The following is a 22827-nucleotide window of genomic DNA, read 5'->3' as shown; positions in this document are numbered from 1 at the left end:
AAATAAACGACTTAAATAAAGCAATATTCAATAATCCATTAGAATATAATAGTAAACAGTAAAATTAAAAAGCAATAAACAGTTTACACTTAAAAATTACAATGAAGAATTACTATACTGCAATCAATAAAAATAACGGCAATCACAATGCATAAAATCATAGAAATGCCACAAAAATATCTGCCATTTTCAGATATTGAGGAGGCAAGCCCCACCCCACATAATCGATCACATGACATGGTGCACACACGCCATTTGAATGGCAATGCCCATCCACTGGGGGTGGGGCGGCCCCATCAAATATTTTATGGGAGGGGAGGCGAAGAGTTGCGTCCTGTGCTGAATAGTAACAGATAAACCTTGCCCTCCGCTGCTTTCCTGCCTTTCAATGCAAGGTCCTCCTGCCTTTGAGCCGCCAACCATGCCGTGGAAAGCTTCACCTGTTGAATTACTGCCTGCCCACCCCTATGCCGTGGAAAACTTCACCTGTTGAATTACTGCCTGCCCACCCCTATGCCGTGGAAAGCTTCACCTGTTGAATTACTGCCTGCCCACCCCTATGCCGTGGAAAACTTCACCTGTTGAATTACTGCCTGCCCACCCCGCAGCTGTTAAAGCGGGTGGGAGTGCAAAAAACCCAAAGCGGTTTAAAATGTGCCGACTCTAAAGAGGTGCGGGATATACCTATTAATGATGATAAATTAACACGTGCCATTAAGGAATACGCAGGAGAAATGATTTTGAGGAGCTATGGAAGGTGTTTGTAGACTCCCTACTGCTAAAACGGAAAGGGGTCAAACCGTGGCAACAGGTGTTGAAGTTTTGGGAGGCTGGATAAGTTACAGTGGAATGGTCTCGGTGGTGGGGCGCGCATTTTTATTCTTATTTATTTATGATTATTACTTTGTCAAAATAAAAAAGAGGCAAAAAAATGTGCCGGCTATTAGGCAAGCCGCGCTTTCTCGCCACACCCCGAGATCCGAAGACGCGTTTATACATCCCCTTATGCAATAAACATTGCAAAGCGGCGTCCCTGGTTGCTGTTAGAGCACTTTCTCTCTTCGGGCTCCGCCCCCGGTCGCCTCCCCTAATCTTAAACTCGCCTCCCACGCGCAGCCCGGGCTTCTTTGAAGAGCCGCTTTTGCTCGCGCGCATCAATGGAGCGAGGGCTGCGCCGGCGGGGCGGGTTTGCGCGGCTCCCTTTCGCCCTCCCGCTCCTGCTGCTGTGCAGTGGGGCTGCAGCCCCCCAGGGGCCGGCGAGGACCGAGGTGCCCGCGCCCTTGCTTTGCAATGTCAGCTTGGACAGCCCGCCCGAGGAGCGCTGGCTGCCGGTCCTGCGCCTCCACTTCGACCCGGCGCTCCTCCGAGAGGCTTTCGTGCAGCTCATAGAGTGAGTGCAAACCGGGAGGGGGATTTGGGTCGGGGGCGTCAGTCTCTCCGCTGCTTTTTCCTTCCTTGCAATCCTGGTTCATATTAACATTAACTTCAGAAAGAGGGTGGCCGGATCCAGCTCTGGGCTTGACCGCTTGATGCACTATTAAAGGGACCCCTGACCATTAGGTCCAGTCGTGACCAACTCGGGGGTTGCGGCGCTCATCTCGCTTTATTGGCTGAGGGAGCCAGCATACAGCTTCCGGGTCATGTGGCCAGCATGACTAAGCCACTTCTGGCGAACCAGAGCGGCGCACGGAAACACCGTTTACCTTCCTGCTGGAGCGATACCTACTTATCTACTTGCACTTTGACGTGCTTTCGAACTGCTAGGTTGGCAGGAGCAGGGACCAAGCAATGGGAGCTCACCCCGTCACAGGGATTCGAACCGCCTACCTTCTGATTGGCAAGTCCTAGGCTCTGTAGTTTAACCCACAGCGCCACGCGCGACGCACTATTGGTCTCCACTCAATCCTACTGCATGGGTTGGCAAACTAAGGCCCGGGGGCTGGATCCTGCCCAATCGCCTTCTAAATCCGGCCCGCGATCAGACCAGGAATCAGCGTGTTTTTACATGAGTAGAATGTGTGCTTTTATTTAAAATGCATCTCTGGGTTATTTGTGGGGCCTGCCTGGAGTTTTTACATGAGTAGATTGTGTGCTTTTATTTAAAATGCATCTCTGGGTTATTTGTGGGGCATAGAAATGCATTATTTTTTCCCCAAAATATGGTCTAGCCCCCCACTAGGTCTGAGGGACAGTGGACCGTCCCCCTGCTGAAAAAGTTTGCTGACCCCTGCCCTAGAGCCCTGTCTTCGTCGGATAAACTCACCTGCAGGGCCGGATTTAGGTTTTACGAGTCTCTAAGCCAGTGGTGCCCAAACTTTTTTCAAAGAGGGCCAGATTTGATGAAGTGAAGGGCTGTGAGGGCCAACCAAAGGGCCAACGAAAGTTGTGCTTTTTTAGGATTTAAATTGTTGAGGGTTTTTTTAAGGATTTTACCCCAGGAAATAAACTGCTGGATTAGGCCCCCGAAACAGACTTTGGACATCCCTGCCCTAAAACTACTGAAGGTAATGGGGCCCTTTCTATGTCCAGCTGTCCTTGGTCAACAACAAATTGTTGCTGTTTTTTGTGTTGAAAAAATACTATATGGTAATTTATGGACCTAATAGGTATCTAAGGCCATTTGCACATGCAGAATGTAGGCACCCTATATATAGAAATGAGCAAACCCGTTATATTTTAGGGAGCCGGCTAGCAGGTGGGGCCCATGACTTACATCACAGGAGCCTACACAACACAAAACACTGTTGCTGTATGTAGGTTTTATTTTATTTGTTTTTTATCTTATACAGTGGTACCTCTGGTTAAGTACTTAATTCGTTCCAGAGGTCCGTTCTTAACCTGAAACTGTTCTTAACCTGAAGCACCACTTTAGCTAATGGGGCTTCCTGCTGCCGCTGCGCCGCCGCTGCACGATTTCTGTTCTCATCCTGAAGCAAAGTTCTTAACCCGAGGTAATATTTCTGGGTTAGCGGAGTCTGTAACCTGAAGCATATGTAACCTGAAGCGTATGTAACCCGAGGTACCACTGTATTTTGGAAATGTACATAGAGGTTTTTTTCCCTTTACATTTTTTTGGGGGCCCCAAGAGAGTGGGGCCAAGTGGACGCTCGGGTTGCGAACGTGATCCATGCGGGAGGCACGTTCACAACCTGCAGCGCCGCGTCTGTACATGTGTAGGTTATGATTCAGCGCTTCTGCGAGTGCCGAAACCCGGAAGTAACCGGTACTTCCGGGTTTCAGAGCGTCCGTAACCTGAAAACACACAACCTGAAGCATCTGTAACCTGAGGTATGACTGTATTCTGCAGCCAGGTGGCCACCGTTGGGTTCTACCACCCAGAGTAGGAGCAAATAAGCTTGTTCCAGCAGCCCTCTAGATATTTGATGTACTTGCTTTTTTGTCTTTCATTCCAGCCAGGTGGTTCCTAAGTGGGTTCATGCGATTATCCGGCCTCTGGCGGAAGAAATAGAATCCTTTGTCCCTCAGCCGTTTGCAGGCGAGATCCGGGGACTCTGCCAAGCCCTGGGGCTGAACGTTGGGGATGGCTTGCTCCTCAATTTGGCCTATGAAATTACCACGTAAGTGTTCTTCATGTTGGTGAAGAAGATGCAAGGAATCTTTGTTTGTTTGTTTTATCCATCAGTGAAAATGAATGAAAACATTAGTACAATCATCTGTTGTGTGGGGAGAAGTGGGGTTTTCCCTGTCTGTGCAAACTTAAAAACACACTTGCTCAGATTTCTTTTTAATTTAAAAACTCTTTACAAGCTCTGCAGCCACTGTTCTCAGAGCGCCTTTCAAGTGAGGAAATAAATTTTCTAAAAAAAAATTAATTAGTGCACAATACATAAAAGAATATCACAGCAGAGCAGAATAAAATATCAGCATTAAAATATCAACACCTAAAATGCATGGGAATATTCTTTTGCATCAGTGGTTGGATGCTGGCCGCCATTTTGAATCAATATGGCAGACAAAAACAGCACATTAGTGTGACTTTCTCTGTTTCTTTAGCATCGCTTTAGCTGATTCTCAATATATTGGCATCAGTCTCTGCATGAGGGTTCCTAAGGTGGAGGCGGCAGTCTTTGTTGATGTTTGGATTCCAGGGGCCATTTTGAATCAAGATGGCGGACCAAAATGTGGCTTTGGCATGACTTCACCTGTTTTTTTTGGCGTGGCGGGTCCAAACTCATAAAATTGCACTATCCATTTAAAGGTCTCAATATTTTTTAGTTTCTAAAAATATTTGGGCAGAATTAAACACTCCCAGCTACTTGTGTGCACGTAGGTAGGTCCTCTGACAAACTTTCAAATTCTAACGACAATGCTAATACAACTGAAATATACTCTGAGTCAAGTGTGGATTTCATGCTCTTTATTCAGCTCATAGTAGCGAGGAATGAAAGTTCCCCCCAAATATCTGCTTTATATACATTATTTACATAATGGGTTGCACGTGATTGGCTAATTCCGGGATTCTCCCGTGGCCCAATCAGGTTGCAGATTCACTTCCACCTGGAGCTGGATTGCGTGGCTCCTGCGGACCAATCAGACTGCTGCATTCTGTATCCTATTGTTCTAGGACCAATCAGACTGCTGCATTCTGAATCCTACTGTTCTAGGACCAATCAGACTGCTGCATTTCGGATCCTATTGTTCTAGGACCAATCAGACTGCTGCACTGTGGATCCTATTCAACTCAGTACATAACAACAACCCTTTGGTTTTGGCCCCATTTCTGTTGGCACTCACCATTTGAGTTCTCTATTAGAAGAAGCAATCTTCCTAGAGGTCCGTAGCCAAAGAATTGGCTGGCTATATCAAATCAGTGTGTGAAATTGAGCTTCCCCCTCTTGGGAACCCCTCCTTGGTTCAGTCTCTCATCATTGTTTGCCCTCCGTCGTGCTTGTTTTCTGGACAAAGCGTCGGAGAAAACATGTTCTTTTTGTGAACCTTTGTGAGTGTCCTCTTTTCCTACGCCACTGTCTTGTTTTCTTATCCCACAGATACTGCACCAGTATCATCGCTCAGGACACTAATGGGAGCATTTATCATGGTCGGAATCTAGATGCACCGTTTCTGGACATTTTTCAGAAGACAACCATAAATGTGGACTTTTTAAAGAATGGGCAGGTATAGAAAGCTCTTGGCAGCAGTTAAGTATCACTGCGAAAAGCACAGGGAGCATGCATTTTTGTCAGGTTGCTTTTTAGATTCTCTATTATCCAGGATTCTGCAATAGTGTCCGTCATATTTTCCAGGGAGGGAGGTGAGGTGTGAGATTTAGACACCTGACTGCCTAGGGCAGAGATGGGGGGAGGCTTTCACTTCTGCATAAGCTTGGCACATTTAAAGTGCATGACACCCCCAAAAGGATTCTGGGAACAGTAGTTTGCTAAGGGGAATTGTAGCTGTGTGAGGGGATAAACTGCAGTTCAAAGGGATCTTGGGGTGTGTTCTAAATGTTCAACATGTTTGCAGCCCACATATAGTTGAAGCCACAAACACTGTGGCCCAATGGTCAAGGTTTTAGCAAAGTCAAATAATGCAGGTGACCTCTAGAGAGATAATAATGTTTTTGGAGCTTTTCCCTCATTGGTTTTTTGTGTTGTTGTTTTTTTGCATTAGTAAATGAGAGAGATCGAATTTTAACCTTTTCTTCCTAAATCCTGAGCATTTTAACTATTAGAGCCTCAGTTTACATTCAAATAAAGGTCTCTGTTTTCTTGAAGTTAAATTACTTACCTGATCATGTTTTGGGTTGTGCTTTGCATTAAAAGCAGTTAAGGTTAACTACAGTCTATTCTGTGTCCTCTTTATTTTCAGGTAAAATTCAGAGGCACTACATTTTTCGGCTACGTTGGTATATGGACAGGACAAAGTCCATATAAGTTTACATTTTCTGGAGACGCAAGAGGTAAGCAAATTTCATTCTTCCTGAACAGAAGAATCACATTTCTGCCACAACCTACATGGGGAAAAAACCCACATGTGCAGTTTCCAGTATATTGTTCAGTTCATATTTTGCGTCTTGCTGCCATTTTGTTGAATTCTTACATGTCAGCTCTACTTTGATTCCCTCCCCGCTTACATTCTGGAGCATAATGTAGATTAAAAAAAAAAAAGATTTAAAAGAACGTTAAAGAGAGAAAACCATAATTAAAACCAGAAAATTACAGTAAAACACAGTACAACAGCCGTGATACATATCAGTACGGCCACATTTGGAAAATAGTACACTTCATACGCGGTGCGGGTGGTGCTTTGGGTTAAACCACTGTGCCGCTTGGGCTTGCCGATCGAAAGGTCGGCAGTTCGATTCCCCGCGACGGGGTGAGCTCCCATTGTTCAGTCCCAGCTCCTGCCAGCCTAGCAGTTTGAAAGCACACAGTGCAAGTAGATAAATAGGTACCGCTCCGGCAGGAAAGTAAATGGCATTTCCGTGCGCTGCTCTGGTTTCACCAGAAGCGGCTTAGTCATTCTGGCCACATGACCCGGAAAAACTGTCTGCGGAAGTATACAGTCATATATCGGCTCCCGAATGCCTTGGGAGTCGAATGTTCCGGTTCCCGAAAGATCAAAAACTGGAAGTGAGTGTTCTAGTTTTCGAATGTTCTTTTGGAAGCTGAACATCCGATGGGCCTTCCGCAGCTTCCAATTGGCTGCAGGAGCTTCCTGCAGCCAATCGGAAGCCGCGCTTTGGAAGTCGAACGTTTCGAAAGTCAAACAGACTTCCAGAACAGATTCTGTTCGACTTCCAAGGTACAACTGTACTTGGGTAATGTATACAGTGGTACCTCGGGTTAAGAACTTAATTCGTTCCGGAGGTCTGTTCTTAACCTGAAACTGTTCTTAACCTGAAGCACCACTTTAGCTAAAGGGGCCTTCCGCTGCTGCTGCACGCCGGAGCACGATTTCTGTTCTCATCCTGAAGCAAAGTTCTTAACCCGAGGTAATATTTCTGGGTTAGCGGAGTCTGTAACCTGAAGCGTATGCAACCCGAGGTACCACTGTATAGTACATTGCAATAACAAAAATAATGGTCCTGGTCCTGCCGCTGCAGGCAGGGTGACGGCGCTTACCTGACCTCCTGTCACTGTCTTTGCTGTGATGTACCAGGAGGAGGAGGGGCAAGGCCTGCAACTTATGCAGTGCCAGGAGCACCAGGTGGGCTCTGCTGGCAAGTTTGCACTACGTTGACCTTGCCACTCCCTTACTCCTCCTCCCTATCAATACACCCCCATAACGCAGGTGGAAGGACGCCAGCTAAGCACTGCCACTCTGTCTATGGTCTGTTCTGTGATTTTATTTTGCTTTGAAGAAATGCTTTTTATATTCATTCTGGCCATTTGGGATGGGAGCTCTTAAGCCCTGAAGCAATAGGAGGAAACGGCCTATGTTTGTGACGGCTGATTCTCATGAGGCGTTTCTCTTCCCCTTACACGCTCTTATAGATCGTAGCGCATGGTGGGAGACTGCAATTGCCACTTTCCTGAATCGAAATTCTCCGGCCAGCTGGCTGGCCAGGACCGTAAGTAGCCAAAGTTTTGCTCTTTTCAGATTCATTACTCACTAACCACCAAGTTGCTGAAAATCCAAATGTCATTAGTCTTTTCTCTCTCTTTTTACAATTGAACAGATAACGTTGCTTTGTAAAATAGTTCTAGGGGTGGTGAAGGTTCAGAAATGTTATAATTTGTGTAGCGCAGAAAAAGAATGGTCCCTGCCCAGTACATCTAAGAATTTGCAAGGGTGGTTTTTTTGGGTGGAGGGGGCGATTACAAATGGGAGAAATGTGCATTTAGTTTATTTCTCTTATTTATTAAGATATTTTCCCTGCTTCCTGTGACAGATGGTTTCGTTTTGGGTTTTTTCCGAGAGCAGGAGAAGCCAGCATGGTGCCCTCCAAATCTATTATTATTATTATTGTTATTATTATTATTATTATTATTATTATTATGATTTAATCTTAATTTATTTATTTATACCCCACCTTTTTCCTTGACAGGGGCTTAAGGCAGGGGCTTATTTATTACCTGTCCTTCACCCTGAGGTCCCAGGGAAGGTCCCAACACTTTAAAATGCAACATTTAAAACAGTTTAAAAGAAACCACAATTGCAAGAATAGAGGGTGGGGTCCTTAAAAATATGCGTTTCAAGACCAACAACACTCGGTTTTCTTGATAGAACTCAAACCATTGCAGCAAAAGTAAATTTCTTTCAGATGTCACGACATTCAGCTTTGAAGTCACTTTTTATCAGCACAGATCTTAAACAACAATCTTTGCATCCTCTGTTGAAACCTGTTCCAGGTTGCTAAATGTGCCAGTTAAGAACAAACATCATTCTGAGGCTTGTTTTGCTTGCCAGCTGTTTCCGGCACTCTGCCCTTGGTGCTTTTCAGCTTAGCTCTGCAAACTTTCCTTCCTTGGAGGCTTTTAAGCAGATATCAGATGCCCACCTATCAAGGTTGCTTTAGTTGAGGGGCCACCAGGTGGCGCGTTGGAAGATGGCCGACAATAACATCTCTCTGACCCATCGAGGTAATTAAGGGGCTGCTATGGGAAGTATGCAGCCTTCCCCCGCCCCCAGGATAATGGGGGCGCCCTGTCTTGCCAGCGGTGTTCACAATGCACCCCCTGATCCGAGAGATGGGGGTGCCGAACACTTGGTACAAGCCCTCGGTGAAGTCAGCTCTTCCTGACGCCGATTCCAATTAGCGTGTGCTGGTTGCTTCAGCTCGGATTTATATTTGGAAGATTTATGATTGGAAATAAGGCTGAAGCACATACATCAAGTAAAGCTCGACGATAAGGCTGCTGATTAATGGATCACTGTGATCGGGAGTGACGGATGGATAAGTAAATCTTCTGATGAATTAACACTAGGAGACTGTATGTTTGGAACAAAGGGGGGGTGGGGGAAAAGACTCTTTTTTCCTTTTTGCATAATGTGATAAAATAACCCCTCACCCCAGAAAGAAATAAGATTGTCGCGTTTTTATTAATCATAAGCAGGACTTTAAGAACTGTGTGGGAATGGATTACAACAGGAGAGAAGATCTGAGCCAAAAGGCCGAGAAAGAGGAAATTTTTATGACGCAGTTAAAAATGGCGTCTCACCAAGACAGGCTTGCCGGAGAAAGGAGGACAGGGGGAGGAGAATCAGGACTGTTTGAAAGAGAAGGAGTACTGGAATGTAAGTTGGACCTGACAGAGCCCCCTGATCTATCTGATTTATTTGGCTAGCCGGAGAAAAAACAAAGGACAGACCGAAATTTAATTTTGTTTATGGAAGAACTGAACAGAGGCTGTCCCTGGCTTTTGAAGAGTACAAAACCCACACAGAGACGTCAGTTTTCAGTCTGCTTGTGAGAATCATCAGAGATCGCAAAGAAAGGAATATATGATAACAAGATGAAGAAGAACGTAATAAAGGACTATTCGGATTGAACTGGATAGAACTGTCTAATTAAAGCAGTAAAATAAGTGATGCCTGGAGTTATCCGGAACTTTGGACTCGTGCCGAGCTTGATGTATGGGTACCCTAAAAAATAAATAAATTAAAATTTGGCTGTATAATTTGGAACTAATGTGATTTGAACAATGTGATGTGATTGGCCTGTTAATAAAATTATTTTTTAAAAAAAGGATGCTTTAGTTGAGATTCCTGCATTGCACAGAGGTCTCTTCTACGATTCTATGAAATATGAGGACTAGAAGGTTGCTTCCTTAAAATGGGAATTCAGGTTTTCAGGATTCTGATAAGCAGCAACTCAGTTACTTTTGGAGCCTTGTAGGTAATGCAGTGTGATAAATGTTTGCCAGTTTGCCAGCTCCAGCCCCAAAATGGGGCTTCTGTGACTTCTCCCAACTCTATAGCAACACAATGGGAAAAGCTTTGTCTGGTGAGAAGCTTGCTTCTACGCATCTCTTAAAAGAGCAGGAGGCCTCTCAGCATAGCTGTCAACTTTCAGATTTGAAAATAAGGGATCAGCAGCCTCGAAAATAAGGGATCAGCAACCTCACCTGTCCCGGGGGCAGTCTATGGGATATCTAACAATCAGGGATAGCAGCGGGAAGCAGTGGAAAACGGTGCTGAAATAAGGGAATTTCCCACCAAAAAAGGGAAGGTTGACAGCTATACCTCTCAGGGTGTGGACCTCCCAGTCCAAAATGCCCACTCTTGTTTCTGCTTTGCTGCAGGTTTTGAGCGAAGCTGAGACCTTTGAGACCGCTGCTCTCATGTTGTCCAAGACACCGATTATAGCAAACGTCTACTTCATCATTGGGGGAACGAAGCCCGGGGAGGGGGCAGTCATTACGAGAAGGAGAAGCGGTCCAGTAGATATTTGGCCCTTGGATCCTCTGACCGGAGGGTAAGCATGAAATTTTGTAACCCTGGGTTTTGTAGGAAACAAGTTATGAATTTGTAGATGGAGGGGTATAATTGCCCCTTGGTGTCTTATGAGCAGGGCAGAGTGTTGGGAAATAAATAACTGGGGAGCACCAGTAATTGTGAAGTGCTCCCCCCATGTGTGGGGAATCACAGAGAAAAAACGTCTGACTGCCTGAATTCAACAAGTGTACGGGGCCTGATTCACTCTTTAGCCGAAACAGCCCCCAGCAGAGTTTAAAACACAAATCTATGCATTATTTGCAAAGCACGGGGAATATAGATTGTTACACCTTTAAATGTCCCAGTATGAATGAACTTTATTACGGTCACAGACCAGGATAAAACAAACAAAAACAAACAAAACCAAAACCATATGATGATGAGAGTGGAGGCTAGCATCTGCCGAACATCAATCTGCAAATGGCTGACATTGAATCTGCTCCCCCGCGGGATAGCCCCATTGATTCTCTGTGACCAATTCCAGTCAGGCTGACAGACTGCAGTTCTGAACACGCTCCAGAAACTGGGTTTTGCCCCTCAAGCCCTTCTAAGTCTGGGCTTGGGCCAGGCAAAAGCTACGGTCAGGCAAAGAATATTAGACACCAAGAGACAACAGGACTGCGCAAGGTGCCCCGACTATAAAATTGGAGAAATCGAGAGAGACATATAGCCGCACCGGCAGCATATCTCTTCTTTCTCGTATCTAGAAATGCAAGAAGGGCCTTTACACTCACCAGAAGCTTGGCTCTTCCCTCGCCAGTCCTGGACGGAGCCTTCAGAAGGGTCCCGTATGCTCAGAGACTTTGCACCTGTCCATTGGGAGAGATAGGAAGCCCAGAACACTTGTTCTTTAGATGTCCCTTTTATGAAGAGGCACGTAGTAAGATCATTGATCCCCTACTGGTGAGGCTCGCAGACCTCCCGCAAAAGCAAAAATTTGACCTTTTGCTGTTAGGCAAAGATCAGAAGATGACCTGGATGGTCGCCAGATTCTGCGTACAATGTCCCAGTATTAAGCGCTTACAATTCTTCCCCCTCCTCTATCCCTCTCGGAGTGAATAGACTACAACCTTTAGTAAGTTAAAATGTTTTACTTACAGTAACCACAGCTCTCATCATGAATACAGCAGAAACAACACAGGTATTCTGGGTAACAAAATACAAAAAGGACCTTCAAGTAGTGTGGTAATCAACTTAAGTTTTGCTCAGAGAACACCCGCTGAAATTAATGGACCTCACGGGATCTTGTTCCTTAATTTTAGTGGCTTGAACCAATGAATGTTCTAGACCTTACAGATAGTAGGCCTGAAAAGCCTTTTGAGGGAACTAAATCCCCCCCTTAAAAAAAAAAAAGTACCTTATACCCATATGGCAAAGGATATAGTGATACAGTTTTAATGTTCATTTTATGTAGGTGGTACCGGATAGAGACAAACTACGATCACTGGACAACACCTCCTCCTCTAGATCATCGAAGGTACCGTATGTTTTGCTGGGAGGTAAATTGTGTCAAGATTATCTTATTTTAAAGAAAGAAGAAAAGGAACTGTATATGCATACTTTGTTATACTTCCACAGTTGGAATATCTCCCTTTTGTGCATAGGTAGGGTTGTCAGAGGGATGCGGGTGGCGCTGTGGGTTAAACCACAGAGCCTAGGACTTGCCGATCAGAAGGTCGGTGGTTCGAATTCCCGTGATGCGGTGAGCTCCCGTTGCTCAGTCCCTGCTCCTGCCAACCTAGCAGTTGAAAAGCACATCAAAGTGCAAGTAGATAAATAGGTACCGCTCTGGCGGGAAGGTAAACAGTGTTTCTGTGCACTGCTCTGGTTCGCCAGAAGCGGCTTAGTCGTGCTGGCCGGCATGCCGGCTCCCTCAGCCAATAAAGCGAGATGAGTGCTGCAACCCCAGAGACGGTCATGACTGGACCTAATGGTCAGGGGTCCCTTTACCTTAGGGTTGTCAGGCTGCGTCAATCGAAACGGATCTCACAGAGCAAGACTGCTGTTCTTTTATTATTTTATTTTTGCATGGACAAGGAGAATCGCAAAACACTCCAACACCTCTTACCTCCGGTATGAAATGGTTTTATTTTTACTCTGCAGAACCCAAGCCATGAAAGCGCTGAATGCCACCGGACAGAAGAATATTAATCTCGAGTCTCTCTACAGAGTAAGTCTTCTGTTTTACATCCTGCTCATTTTATAAACAAAACAAAACTCGCTTTTTTTGAGGTCTTTATGCTAGGAGAGTTCTCTCTTGGGATTTTTCAAGGTTTGCCACATTTGCAAACGAGAACCTTTTGGGGGTAACACACACACACACACACACAAACAATCACACACCACAGCATATTGTATTGGCTGCAACGCAGTGCTTCTTTCATGTCTAATTTCAGTTCAGGGGTTGAGCGATTACCTCTTGGGGTGCCTTTGGAAATGTCAGGCTTCAGGGAACCTGCTTCCTCCCCTGTGACAGCAGATAAGCAGAAGAAAGGAAAAGGAGTCTTCTTACCAGTTAGAAACTTTAATAATCACAGTGAGAGAAAAAGAACACATCTCCCAGAATGGCGGTGCTCCCAGTTAAGGCTAACACCCCCTCCATCCCTATTAGTCTACGCCACTCCTACATCTTGTAATCTGAGCTTGTACCCTCTGTGCTTTCTGTGCTGACACTTTCTGAGCTCTCAATGACTTTGGAGACACGTGTGTGTGTGTGTGAATGTGTGTGAATGCTGCCCAGAGACGGTGAATCTGTTAACCCTCTCTCTTCCCGTGTTTCTTCTCCTAGCTGTTCCCCTCAGTATTTCCCAGCTTCTGCCTTCTGAACTATGCCCCTCTGCAAACCACTGTTCCAAATCTACACTGTCCTCTGCTCCTAGGAAAATTCAAAATCCAGAGCAGGGGGAGCGGGAGGGGGAGACTCCCACCATTCCTCTTCAGCACACGCCTCCTCAGCACAGTCCCTGACACATACAGGTGCCATTGCCCCTGTACTCAGAGAGGCCCTTCCTTTTGGCATACCTAAACTACCATCCATCAGTTGCTTTGTGTGTCTTGTAAAGGCCTTTCTTTTTGCCCAGGCTTTCCATGGCCCACAAAATTACACCCTGTTGTTACAGGGAAACCCTTCATTTATGAGCTACCGTGTATAAGCACAACACACTGAACCCAGAAGTGACTCAAAAGCTTTAAGAAAGAGGCAGGATGGGGCAGGGTGCCTGCAGGCTTTTTCAAATGTCTTTCAAATATACAGGATTTCACTGGTGCATGTGGTGCCTCGGAATATAACCCCCATCAGCGTTTTGAAAGGTTCAGCTATTTAGAAATGCTTTTAAATACATAAATAAATGGACTCCTTTCATTTCATTTTGGTTTTTTCCAGGTATTATCAGTCTATCCAGTCTTAAATGAGTAAGTTTTGTTTGTGTTCTTTCTATAATAGGTTTGGATTCCACTCTGCCCGCCTTCCTTTAGGTCTCAGATGGGGAACCTTTGCCCCACCCACCAAATGTTGTTGGACTGCAAATCCCATCAGCCGTTGCAAGCATGGCTAATGGCTAGGCATTATGGGACTTGTAGTTCAGCAACACCTGGAGGCTGGCCTATCAATATCTCTATGGCAGGACTAGCTGACATGGCGCCCTCCAGATGTTGCTGGACTACAACTCCCATGAGCCCCCAGCCAGCGTGATGATGGGAGCTGCAATGCAGCAGCATTTCAAGGGCACCAAGCCAGATGAGGTTGTATGATGGAGTCCCTTTTAATTCCTGGGATCCAGCAAGGATCCAGCTGTTGAATTAGCCAGGCAAGGGCCATTACGGTCCCTTAAGTATGGGTCGCTAAGGTAACAAAGGAAATGGCTCTGTGCCAGAGGGCAAATAGGTGGGGGCCCCTCTCTTGCCTTGCTGGTAGTTCGAAGGACAAAAGCCAGAGTGGAATGTGTGCTCTGGAAGCAGGCTGTAGGCTGGGCAGTGGAGAGGCAAAGCCATGCCTGGTTTCTGCTGGATCCAAGACTGTGGCTATGGCAGAAGTAAGACGCTTTTGGGGCATTAATACAGTGGTACCTCGGGTTAAGAACTTAATTCGTTCTGGAGGTTTGTTCTTAACCTGAAACTGTTCTTAACCTGAAGCACCACTTTAGCTAATAGGGCCTCCTGCTGTCGCTGCACCGCCACTGCACGATTTCTGCTCATCCTGAAGCAAAGTTCTTAACCCGAGGTACTATTTCTGGGTTAGTGGAGTCTGTAACCTAAGCGTATGTAACCTGAAGTGTATGTAACCTGAGGTCCCACTGTACTGTGAGCCTCTCCATCGTAGGTTGTACAGTCTCTGCTGTCCCTCATTTCAAGGAAACCAAATGCTGGATAAGCACCTGGAACACCTGGAATCTCACGGTGCTCAGAGATTGGGGTGCCATTCGACAGTATATACCAGGGATGTCCAACAGGTTGATCGTGATTGACTGGTTGATGATAATAATAATAATAATAATAATTTATTATTTATACCCTACCGATCTGGCTGGGTTTCCCCAGCCACTCTGGGCGGCTTCCAAAAGAATATTAAAATGCTGTGATACATCAAACATTAAAAGCTTCCCTAAACAGGGCTGGAAGGTTTTGGTAGATTGCAGTCGATCGTGGACTCCCTTTCCTTTGCGGTGGCAAAAGAGTATCTTTGACCTGAACCCCCCAAAACGGGACTTTCCTCCCTAAAAAAATCTCAACAATTCTGTGAATAGATCACAGTCTCTTGGGAGTTGGACGTCCCTGGTATATACCATGACACAATTCGTTTCCTATTCTTTACCAGGGGAACAGTTTACACCACCGTAATGAGTGCTGCAACCCCTGGCAAGTACATGACACGGATCAGGAACTTGGTGTGAAAACATGTAAGTTCTGATATTTAATGCAGATTGTCATTTGGAATAGGAGTTCAGACACCCATCCAAATACCCGGCATTTCCGGCTTACAATAAGGGATGTAAGAGGGTTTTCGTTCCACCTTGCATTCGTCACATGCAATACTGTTTACATTTTGCAGCAGTTCTTCTGCCAAAGCCCACAGGATCTATCTTGCTGTCCTCTGTAGCAAAACTACATCATTTGCTTAATTACGTTATTGCACCCCATCCATTTCAGTGCCAAGGAAACACAATGCAAATTAAGCGGGTGGGTCGTAACTAATTACATATCATTTGCACACTGAAAGCCAACGACACCAGAAAATTCTGATTATATTCACTGGATTGATTTTAGTTCCAGACATGGAGCAAATAAGCAGCCAGTGGCAATCTCTGCTCCCGTTTGTGTTTTTAGAGGAATTCTCCAACATTCCTGCTTGCAATTCCTGGCATTTAACTGCTTTGTGCTGGCCAGAAAGCTCGGTATTCAAAGTCTCTCATTTTCTTATTTTCCCGGAAACGCAAGCTTATTTTATGCCCCCAGTAATAGAGAACTACCCCAACTGGAAAAGGAAAGAAAGGGAAAACCCTTGTCTGACTGCCTGTTTATCCATCAGGCTCTGCCTGATAAGAGAACTTCGTCATGATATTGTGGGTTGATGAACGCTGAATTAAAAACCTCTGAATGAGCCGCCCTCTTTGAGATCAGACCTTCTTTGATATCCTCTTCAGCAATGCAGGAAGCGATATCTGCAGGGGAAAACCCAGGAATTTTGTGGCTGTCCAATGTGCCCTGCTAGAGAGAAGTGGCTATTCAGTTTCATGTTGGGATATCCACCATGGCAAATGTGGTCCTGGAGTTTTGGTTTGCTATCAGACATCTGCTACTGAGCCAGTTTGTGAAGCTGGTGTGGGAATGTTCAGGGTGGCAGGAGGGGACATATTGTTTATTAATGTCCTTCTTAACTTGTGCTAGCAAGTTCCTTTGCATTGCAGAGTTACATTCCCCTTTTTACATGCACAGCAGATAGCTGGTTGCAGGCTCGTGTGAGCCTCTCACTATTACACAATTCAGTCTGTCTCAGATTGAATTTATGTTCCTAATAAGTTTCCTTGAATCCCTCTTAAAAGAATAAAGGCACCACAATCTTACTAAAAGTCAATAAAAGAAGTTTCTCACATCAGTTCACAGTTGGATTCCTGAAGGCAGACTTAGTAGTAATTATTATTATTATTAATTAATACCCCGCCCATCTGGCTGGGTTTCCCCAGCCACTCTGGGCAGCTTCCAACAAAGATTAAAATACAGTGGTCTGTTAAACATTAAAAGCTTCCCTAAACAGGGCTGCCTCCAGATGTCTTCTAAAAGTCAGATAGTTGTTTATTTCCTTGACATCTGAAGGGTTCCACAGGGCGGGTGCCACTACCAAGAAGGCCCTCTGCCTGGTTCCCTGTAACTTGGCTTCTCGCAGTGAGGGAACCACCAGAAGGCCCTCGGCACTGGACCAAATATGTACATGTGGATCTACCCCATATGGGGGAATAATCCCAGTGCTTCTGCCAGCTGAGAGCTAGCAGAGCAGTCATAACCAAAAGCTGCTCAAACGAAGAAGGAAGTCAAAAAGAAGGGAAGGGTGCTGTGTGACTTGTCCTTTTGTTACCTGGACAGGTTAGGTCACACCTACCTTCTATCACATGCAGAAGGAAGGATGCTGGAGCCCAGAGGAACAGGAAGTTTCGACTGGCTGGACCAAACATTCGCTTGCATGTCTACTCTAGCATTACAAGGAATGTTGTACTTGACTGCCTCTCATGGATCACTTCCCACAGCTGGGAGACAACCTACCAAAAGTTGCAGCTCATTACAGAATTGCCATGTGTTACAGATGCATGTCGGCTTAACAGTAGCAGGGCACTGATTTTAGTTATCTTTCTTTTTTTTATTCTGGTCTTTGTGCAGATCATGGAGCAATTTGTGGGGGGGAAACGGGCTTCCCCCACTGCATCGGTGTGGTAGATGCTATCCCAGGACAAATCAGATCAACACACTAATAGGAAAAACCATCATTCCATTCCCATTACAAGGAACAAAGACACCAGTGTAAACTTTTTATCAGTCTGGAAGTTAGCAGGAGTGGCGAAAACCGCGATGCCTTCATTTCTGCAAACTGCACCTTGCCAAGGAAATGGATGTGGGTATTTGTGTCTGGAAACCCTGCTGTACCAATTCACGGCAAACACATACCTCGGAGAAGAAGGGGTTGATGGAATCATAGAGTGCGCCCCCCCAATGCTATTCAGCCACGGTTTTAATAGGTGCACAATTTGGTTGCTTTAAGGGATGCTGTCTCACATGCAAACTCCCAGTTGCTGAAGATAATTTGTCTGCTGTAATAACAGCCTGTGTTGTCCTGTACAATATTTGTGAGTTAAAGGGTCACTCACTGGGTGCAGTTGACTGTACAGAACCTGAAATCATTCCTCCCTCATATACAGAGGAGCGCTGACCATACTGAAACAGAACTGCAACAGAGTGGAGCATTATTAGTTCCGTCTTCGTATGTTTTTCAGCAGATGATACTGGTTTTTTCACTTTGCATGGGACACTTTAGAAAGATGCTGTGGAAGAAAATTCCCATTTTGCACATCTCCTTCTTTTGTAGGCTAAGGAGACTCACTGAGGATACCCCAGCAGCCCCCACCTCCCGGTGTATAAAGTCATTAATAATGTACTGAATTTATAAGACCAAAAACATTTTAACTTACTAGTGCCTTTTTTCTGCTCTTGCAAAATGATTGGTAAGCAGAAGCTGAAGTTGATGAATTGATGAATTATTTTTATTGTGCCCCCACCCCAGAAATAAAATGTTTTGCTGTTGATCTATGAGGACAGAACTGAAATAAATGGATTTTTAAAGCGGTGGTGGTTTTCTTTCCCTCCACCCTCCCTCTTATCTTGCCTACTTCTTATACTGCAGCAAAATGGTATCAAAGACTCTGTGGTTTCTGAGCCAGAGCCAGCCTTGTAGTAAGGGTAAAAGGACCCCTGACCATTGGGTCCAGTCATGACCGACTCTGGGGTTGCGGTGCTCATCTCGCTTTATTGGCCGAGGGGACCGGTGTACAGCTTCCGGGTCATGTGGCCAGCATGACCAAGCCACTTCTGGCGAACCAGAGCAGCGCACGGAAACGCCGTTTACCTTCCCGCTGGAGCGGTTCCTATTTATCTACTTGCACTTTGACGCGCTTTGGAACTGCTAGGTTGGCAGGAGCAGGGACCGAGCAACGGGAGCTCACCCCGTCGCGGGGATTCGAACCACCAACCTTCTGATCGGCAAGTCCTAGGCTCTGTGGTTTAGACCACAGCGCCACCTGCGTCCCCAGCCTTGTAATACTGCAGCATAAAAAGCCAAAGCGGTATAATTGCATCTTACACGCATTTAACTTTCGCAGTTTCAACCACATGCAGCTGGTTGAAATTGCACAAGTCAAATCCAAGCAAGCTGGAGAGCTTAAAAGCTCTTTTCGTGCCAGGTATGATTGAGGTTACTCCGCATGGAAAGAGTTTTTAAGCCTTTCCTCTCACATGAAGGTGAGACCCACCCAGTACACCAGCTGTAGAGTACAAGGGATTCCATATCTCCCCTCATCCGCTAGACGTAGGGTGACACCAAGGTCTCGGGTATATGTGATTTTTGTGTGTGCGTATAATACAGTGGTACCTCTGGTTAAGAACTTAATTCGTTCTGGAGGTCCGTTCTTAACCTGAAACTGTTCTTAACCTGAGGTACCACTTTAGCTAATGGGGCCTCCCGCTGCTGCCACACAATTTCTGTTCTCATCCAGAAGTAAAGTTCTTAACCCGAGGTACTACTTCCAGGTTAGCAGAGTCTGTAACTTGAAGCCTTTGTAACCCGAAGCGTTTGTAACCCGAGCTACCACTGTACTTGGAATCCTCAGCTTATATATGATCATACTGTATAGCACATTCATTTCTGGAAACTACAATTCAAGGAGGATATTGACAAAATACTCACACTTACAAAGTAGTAGCTTTTGAACAAGTTGTTTCTTTGTGTGGTTCCCAGTCCCCCTCCCCAATGCGGCAAATTAAGAATGTTTGTAAGGTAAAAAGGTAAAGGACCTCTGGACGGTTAAGTCCAGTCAAAAGCAACTATAGGGTTGCGGCGCTCATCTCGCTTTCAGGCCGAGGGAGCCACAGACAGCTTTCCGGGTCATGTGGCCAGCATGACTAAACCGCTTCTGGTGCAATGGAAACGCCATTTACCTTCCCGCTGGTGCGGTACCTATTTATCTACTTGCACTGGCATGCTTTCAAACTGCTAGGTTGGCAGGAGCCGGGACAGAGCAACAGGAGCTCATCCTGTCGCGGGGATTCGAACCTCAGACCTTCTGATCAGCAAGCCCAAGAGGCCCAGTGCTTTAGACCACAGCGCCACCCTGTGGATATCATAAAATTGTAGAGTTGGAAGGGATCACGAGAGTCATCTAGTCCAACCCCCTGCAATGCACTACTTTTTCACCCAACATGGGGCTTGAACCCACAACTCACTTAGTGATCTAAGTGCTAGTTGGAAGTGTGGGAAGCTGGCTTGAAACAGGAACATGAGGTTGGGGGATACGTCTTGCGAGTTATTTTTGCTTGTATATATGTGTACACTTCAAGTACAGTGGTACCTCCGGTTAAGTACTTAATTCATTCCGGAGGTCCGTTCTTAACCTGAAACTTCTTAACCTGAAGCACCACTTTAGCTAATGGGGCCTCCCGCTGCCGCCGCGCCACCACGGTGCGATTTCTGTTCTCATCCTGAAGCAAAGTTCTTAACCTGAAGCACTATTTCTGGGTTAGCAGAGTCTGTAACCTGAAGCGTATGTAACCTGAGGCGTATGTAACCTGAGGTACCACTGTATTGGATCTGTCAGAACGTGGCAGATCATTTTCCGTTTTTAGCTGGATGGCAAAAATATCTGCCCCCTTCTGCTTGGTTTTTCTTATTCGCTAGAATGCAAAAGTGTTCAATACTGAGAAGCAGTTATCTAACCATTTTGTTCCCATTGCAACACATTTACTTGTAGTTCACCAAACGAAACAGTGACCCTGTTTGTCATCTCTCATCCCATGCTGTCTTAACTGGGCGACTGTTTTTTTAGAACTTCATATCTCATATTTTAAAAACGAAGTGAATTCTGTGCTTCTAAGGTAAAGTACAACAGACATGGACATACTTTCTCACCCCCCCACACACAAATACACACACTCCAAAATCCTTGCCTGTGAAATTGTGTTTTGAAGTCAACAACAAACATGTTGCCAGGGGCTTTAATAGGATCAAGATCTCACCCCAAGTGTTGCTACCTGCTTACCAACACGCTCTGCTTTAACCCTCAAGAGGGTTAAGGGAGCTTTTCATTGACCCAGTTTATACTCACTAGCGTTAAACAAGTGCCTAATGAGGTAAACAGTGCAGAAATTGAAGGCTTCCGTGCCAATGGGCTGAAAGCAAATTCTAGACAAGCAAAACAAAGTGTTCATCCTAAGTATATTTCTAGTGTGGAATTTTACCACTGCAGTTGGGTGCATCCGTCCATTTTGGTTCTCAAAGTTTATTTTTCCAATCTTAAACTTGAGCTTATCATTTTTCTGCAATGATTTACAGACCATGAAAATTTGTCAATGTTGTATGCAAAATTTCTCCCAATAAACAGCTTTTTGTATGCAGTTTTGTCTAACAAAACATTTTTGCAAGCAATTCCCCCAAAGATAATGAATTACTGTGTGTTATTTTCACTGTTACATGCTTTCCCTAGTACGCATTTATTGGCTATAGAGATGAGTTGCAAAACTCTACCAATTTTGAGGGATGGCTGTGTTTTGATTTGCATATTGTTTTGGAAAGTGAGAATTTAGTAAGTTTGCCTTTAAATGCAAACTGATTGGATTTCTCCCCCGTGTCTTAAGTACCACAAGATGTAGCAATGGATAATGTCTTAGCTAGCTCTTCAAAAAGGACTAGAGAAATCCATTGAAAGATAAATGCATTGCAGCCTGCAGCTCATAAACTGAAGTACAGGCAACTCCCTGTTTGCGCAGGGGTTGTGTTTTGGGTAATTGTGTGCGTCGGCAGTCAGGCATAAACCCGTGTTGTCCATTGTGCCCTGTTCCATCCCTGTTCTGCTCTCTTCCGGGGTCAAAAGTCCTGTTAACATTGTAATAAACAAAAATCTGCCCTTATTCCCTTATGGGGAACACAAGGGCCCTTATAGAGTCCTTTGTAGGTTCTCCATCGGTCAGAGAAAATAACAGGCCAACCAGAGAATATTGAGAAGCAAAGCAGCTCATAAACCTGATCTTTATTGAACTGTTGCAACAGGGTGCTCCCCGCACGGGCAGGAAAGGAGGAGTTGTAGTTCAGCAACTATCTGGAAGGCCAACGACAGAGGGTTTTTCAAAAACAGATGGAGTGTCCAGAGGTGTGCATGATCAGGTCCTCAAACGAGAAAGGGCAATGGACTATATCCTTTGTTCTTAATCCTGTATGTAATCCTAATCCATTTCAGTTTGCAGTCTTTCCTTGTCACATGGGAAGGCTCTTAAGACCTCTCAGAGCAACATCGAGTAAATAAACTAGACACTTCTCATACAGGGGGCAAAAAAAGGGGGGGAAATTTCCCCTTTCTTCCCACGGCGACTGTATCTAGAATAGAATGTTCATCTTGTTAAACCTCTGGAGATCGTTTATTCAGTCTGGAGTGTAGAAAGCTGTCTTGGAAGCATTTATAACAGCTGTCTTATAAATGCATACGGCTAGCAGGAAAAACCAACCTTCGAAATCAAGTAGACATCCCATCAAGGCTTCAAAGACAGAAGAACCCCTCTCTATAGCAGTCATCGGGATTAAGGTATGGTTTTCCCCCTCTTAATTGTCCTGAATTTCTATTTACGTACAGGCATATTGACCAAAACATCTCCTCTTCAGCCTGTATGTAAGAAGATCACTCAGAAGTCAGTCATGAATGGGCCCATTTATCATGGTGATTTGTTAGATTTCATGCTCTCTGCTCACCATAAGATCCCAGGGCAGGTTATGTAAGAATGCGGTATAAAAATCAGTTAAAACAATTTACAATCAGAAGACTAGGGTGGGTCCTAAACGTATATACCTTAGGTGTCAAATGTCAGGCAAATTTCCAGACCCTCCAAGTGTCCTTATTTTCCAGCGACACTCCCAGATTTATAGAAGCCATCCCAATTTCTGCTTTGATCCCAGAATGTCCCATTTTCACTTAGGATGTCCCCGTTTTCATCAGATAAATGTTGGAGGGTATGGTAGGATGTCCAATTTTTCGTCAGAGAAATGTTGAAGGGTATGCAGCACCTAGAATTCTTTGAGGGAAAGAATGTAATTTAAATGTGCCCTAAAGGAATACCACACATGCAGTTTGAAACTCTGGCAGTTTGAAAGTAACGTCACAGCAGTTCAACCAACGATGGAGGAAG

General features: G+C 45.1%; 1 protein-coding gene across 2 annotated transcripts; it reads left to right on the top strand.

Annotated features, from left to right (window-relative positions):
• Window positions 1–1133: 1133 nt before the first annotated feature.
• On the top strand, window positions 1134–17594 carry LOC128421504 (N-acylethanolamine-hydrolyzing acid amidase-like). Of its 2 annotated transcripts, XM_053404401.1 has the most exons (11): window positions 1134–1390; window positions 3414–3578; window positions 5010–5136; window positions 5830–5920; window positions 7458–7534; window positions 10209–10381; window positions 11816–11878; window positions 12505–12571; window positions 13784–13812; window positions 15215–15296; window positions 17269–17594. In XM_053404401.1, exons 1-10 carry the CDS (start codon window positions 1158–1160, stop codon window positions 15288–15290), a joined length of 1101 nt encoding a protein of 366 aa, XP_053260376.1. In that variant the 5' UTR covers window positions 1134–1157; the 3' UTR covers window positions 15291–15296; window positions 17269–17594. The 2 variants fall into 2 exon arrangements, with proteins under 2 accessions (XP_053260376.1, XP_053260377.1); XM_053404402.1 differs by lacking the exon at window positions 17269–17594 and having other exon boundaries at window positions 11816–11900; window positions 15215–15264.
• The last annotated feature ends 5233 nt before the right edge of the window (window positions 17595–22827 follow it).

This window comes from Podarcis raffonei, chromosome 9 (assembly GCF_027172205.1).
Source record: "Podarcis raffonei isolate rPodRaf1 chromosome 9, rPodRaf1.pri, whole genome shotgun sequence".
NCBI lineage: Eukaryota > Metazoa > Chordata > Lepidosauria > Squamata > Lacertidae > Podarcis > Podarcis raffonei.
This window is presented reverse-complemented; position numbering and strand designations above follow the sequence as displayed.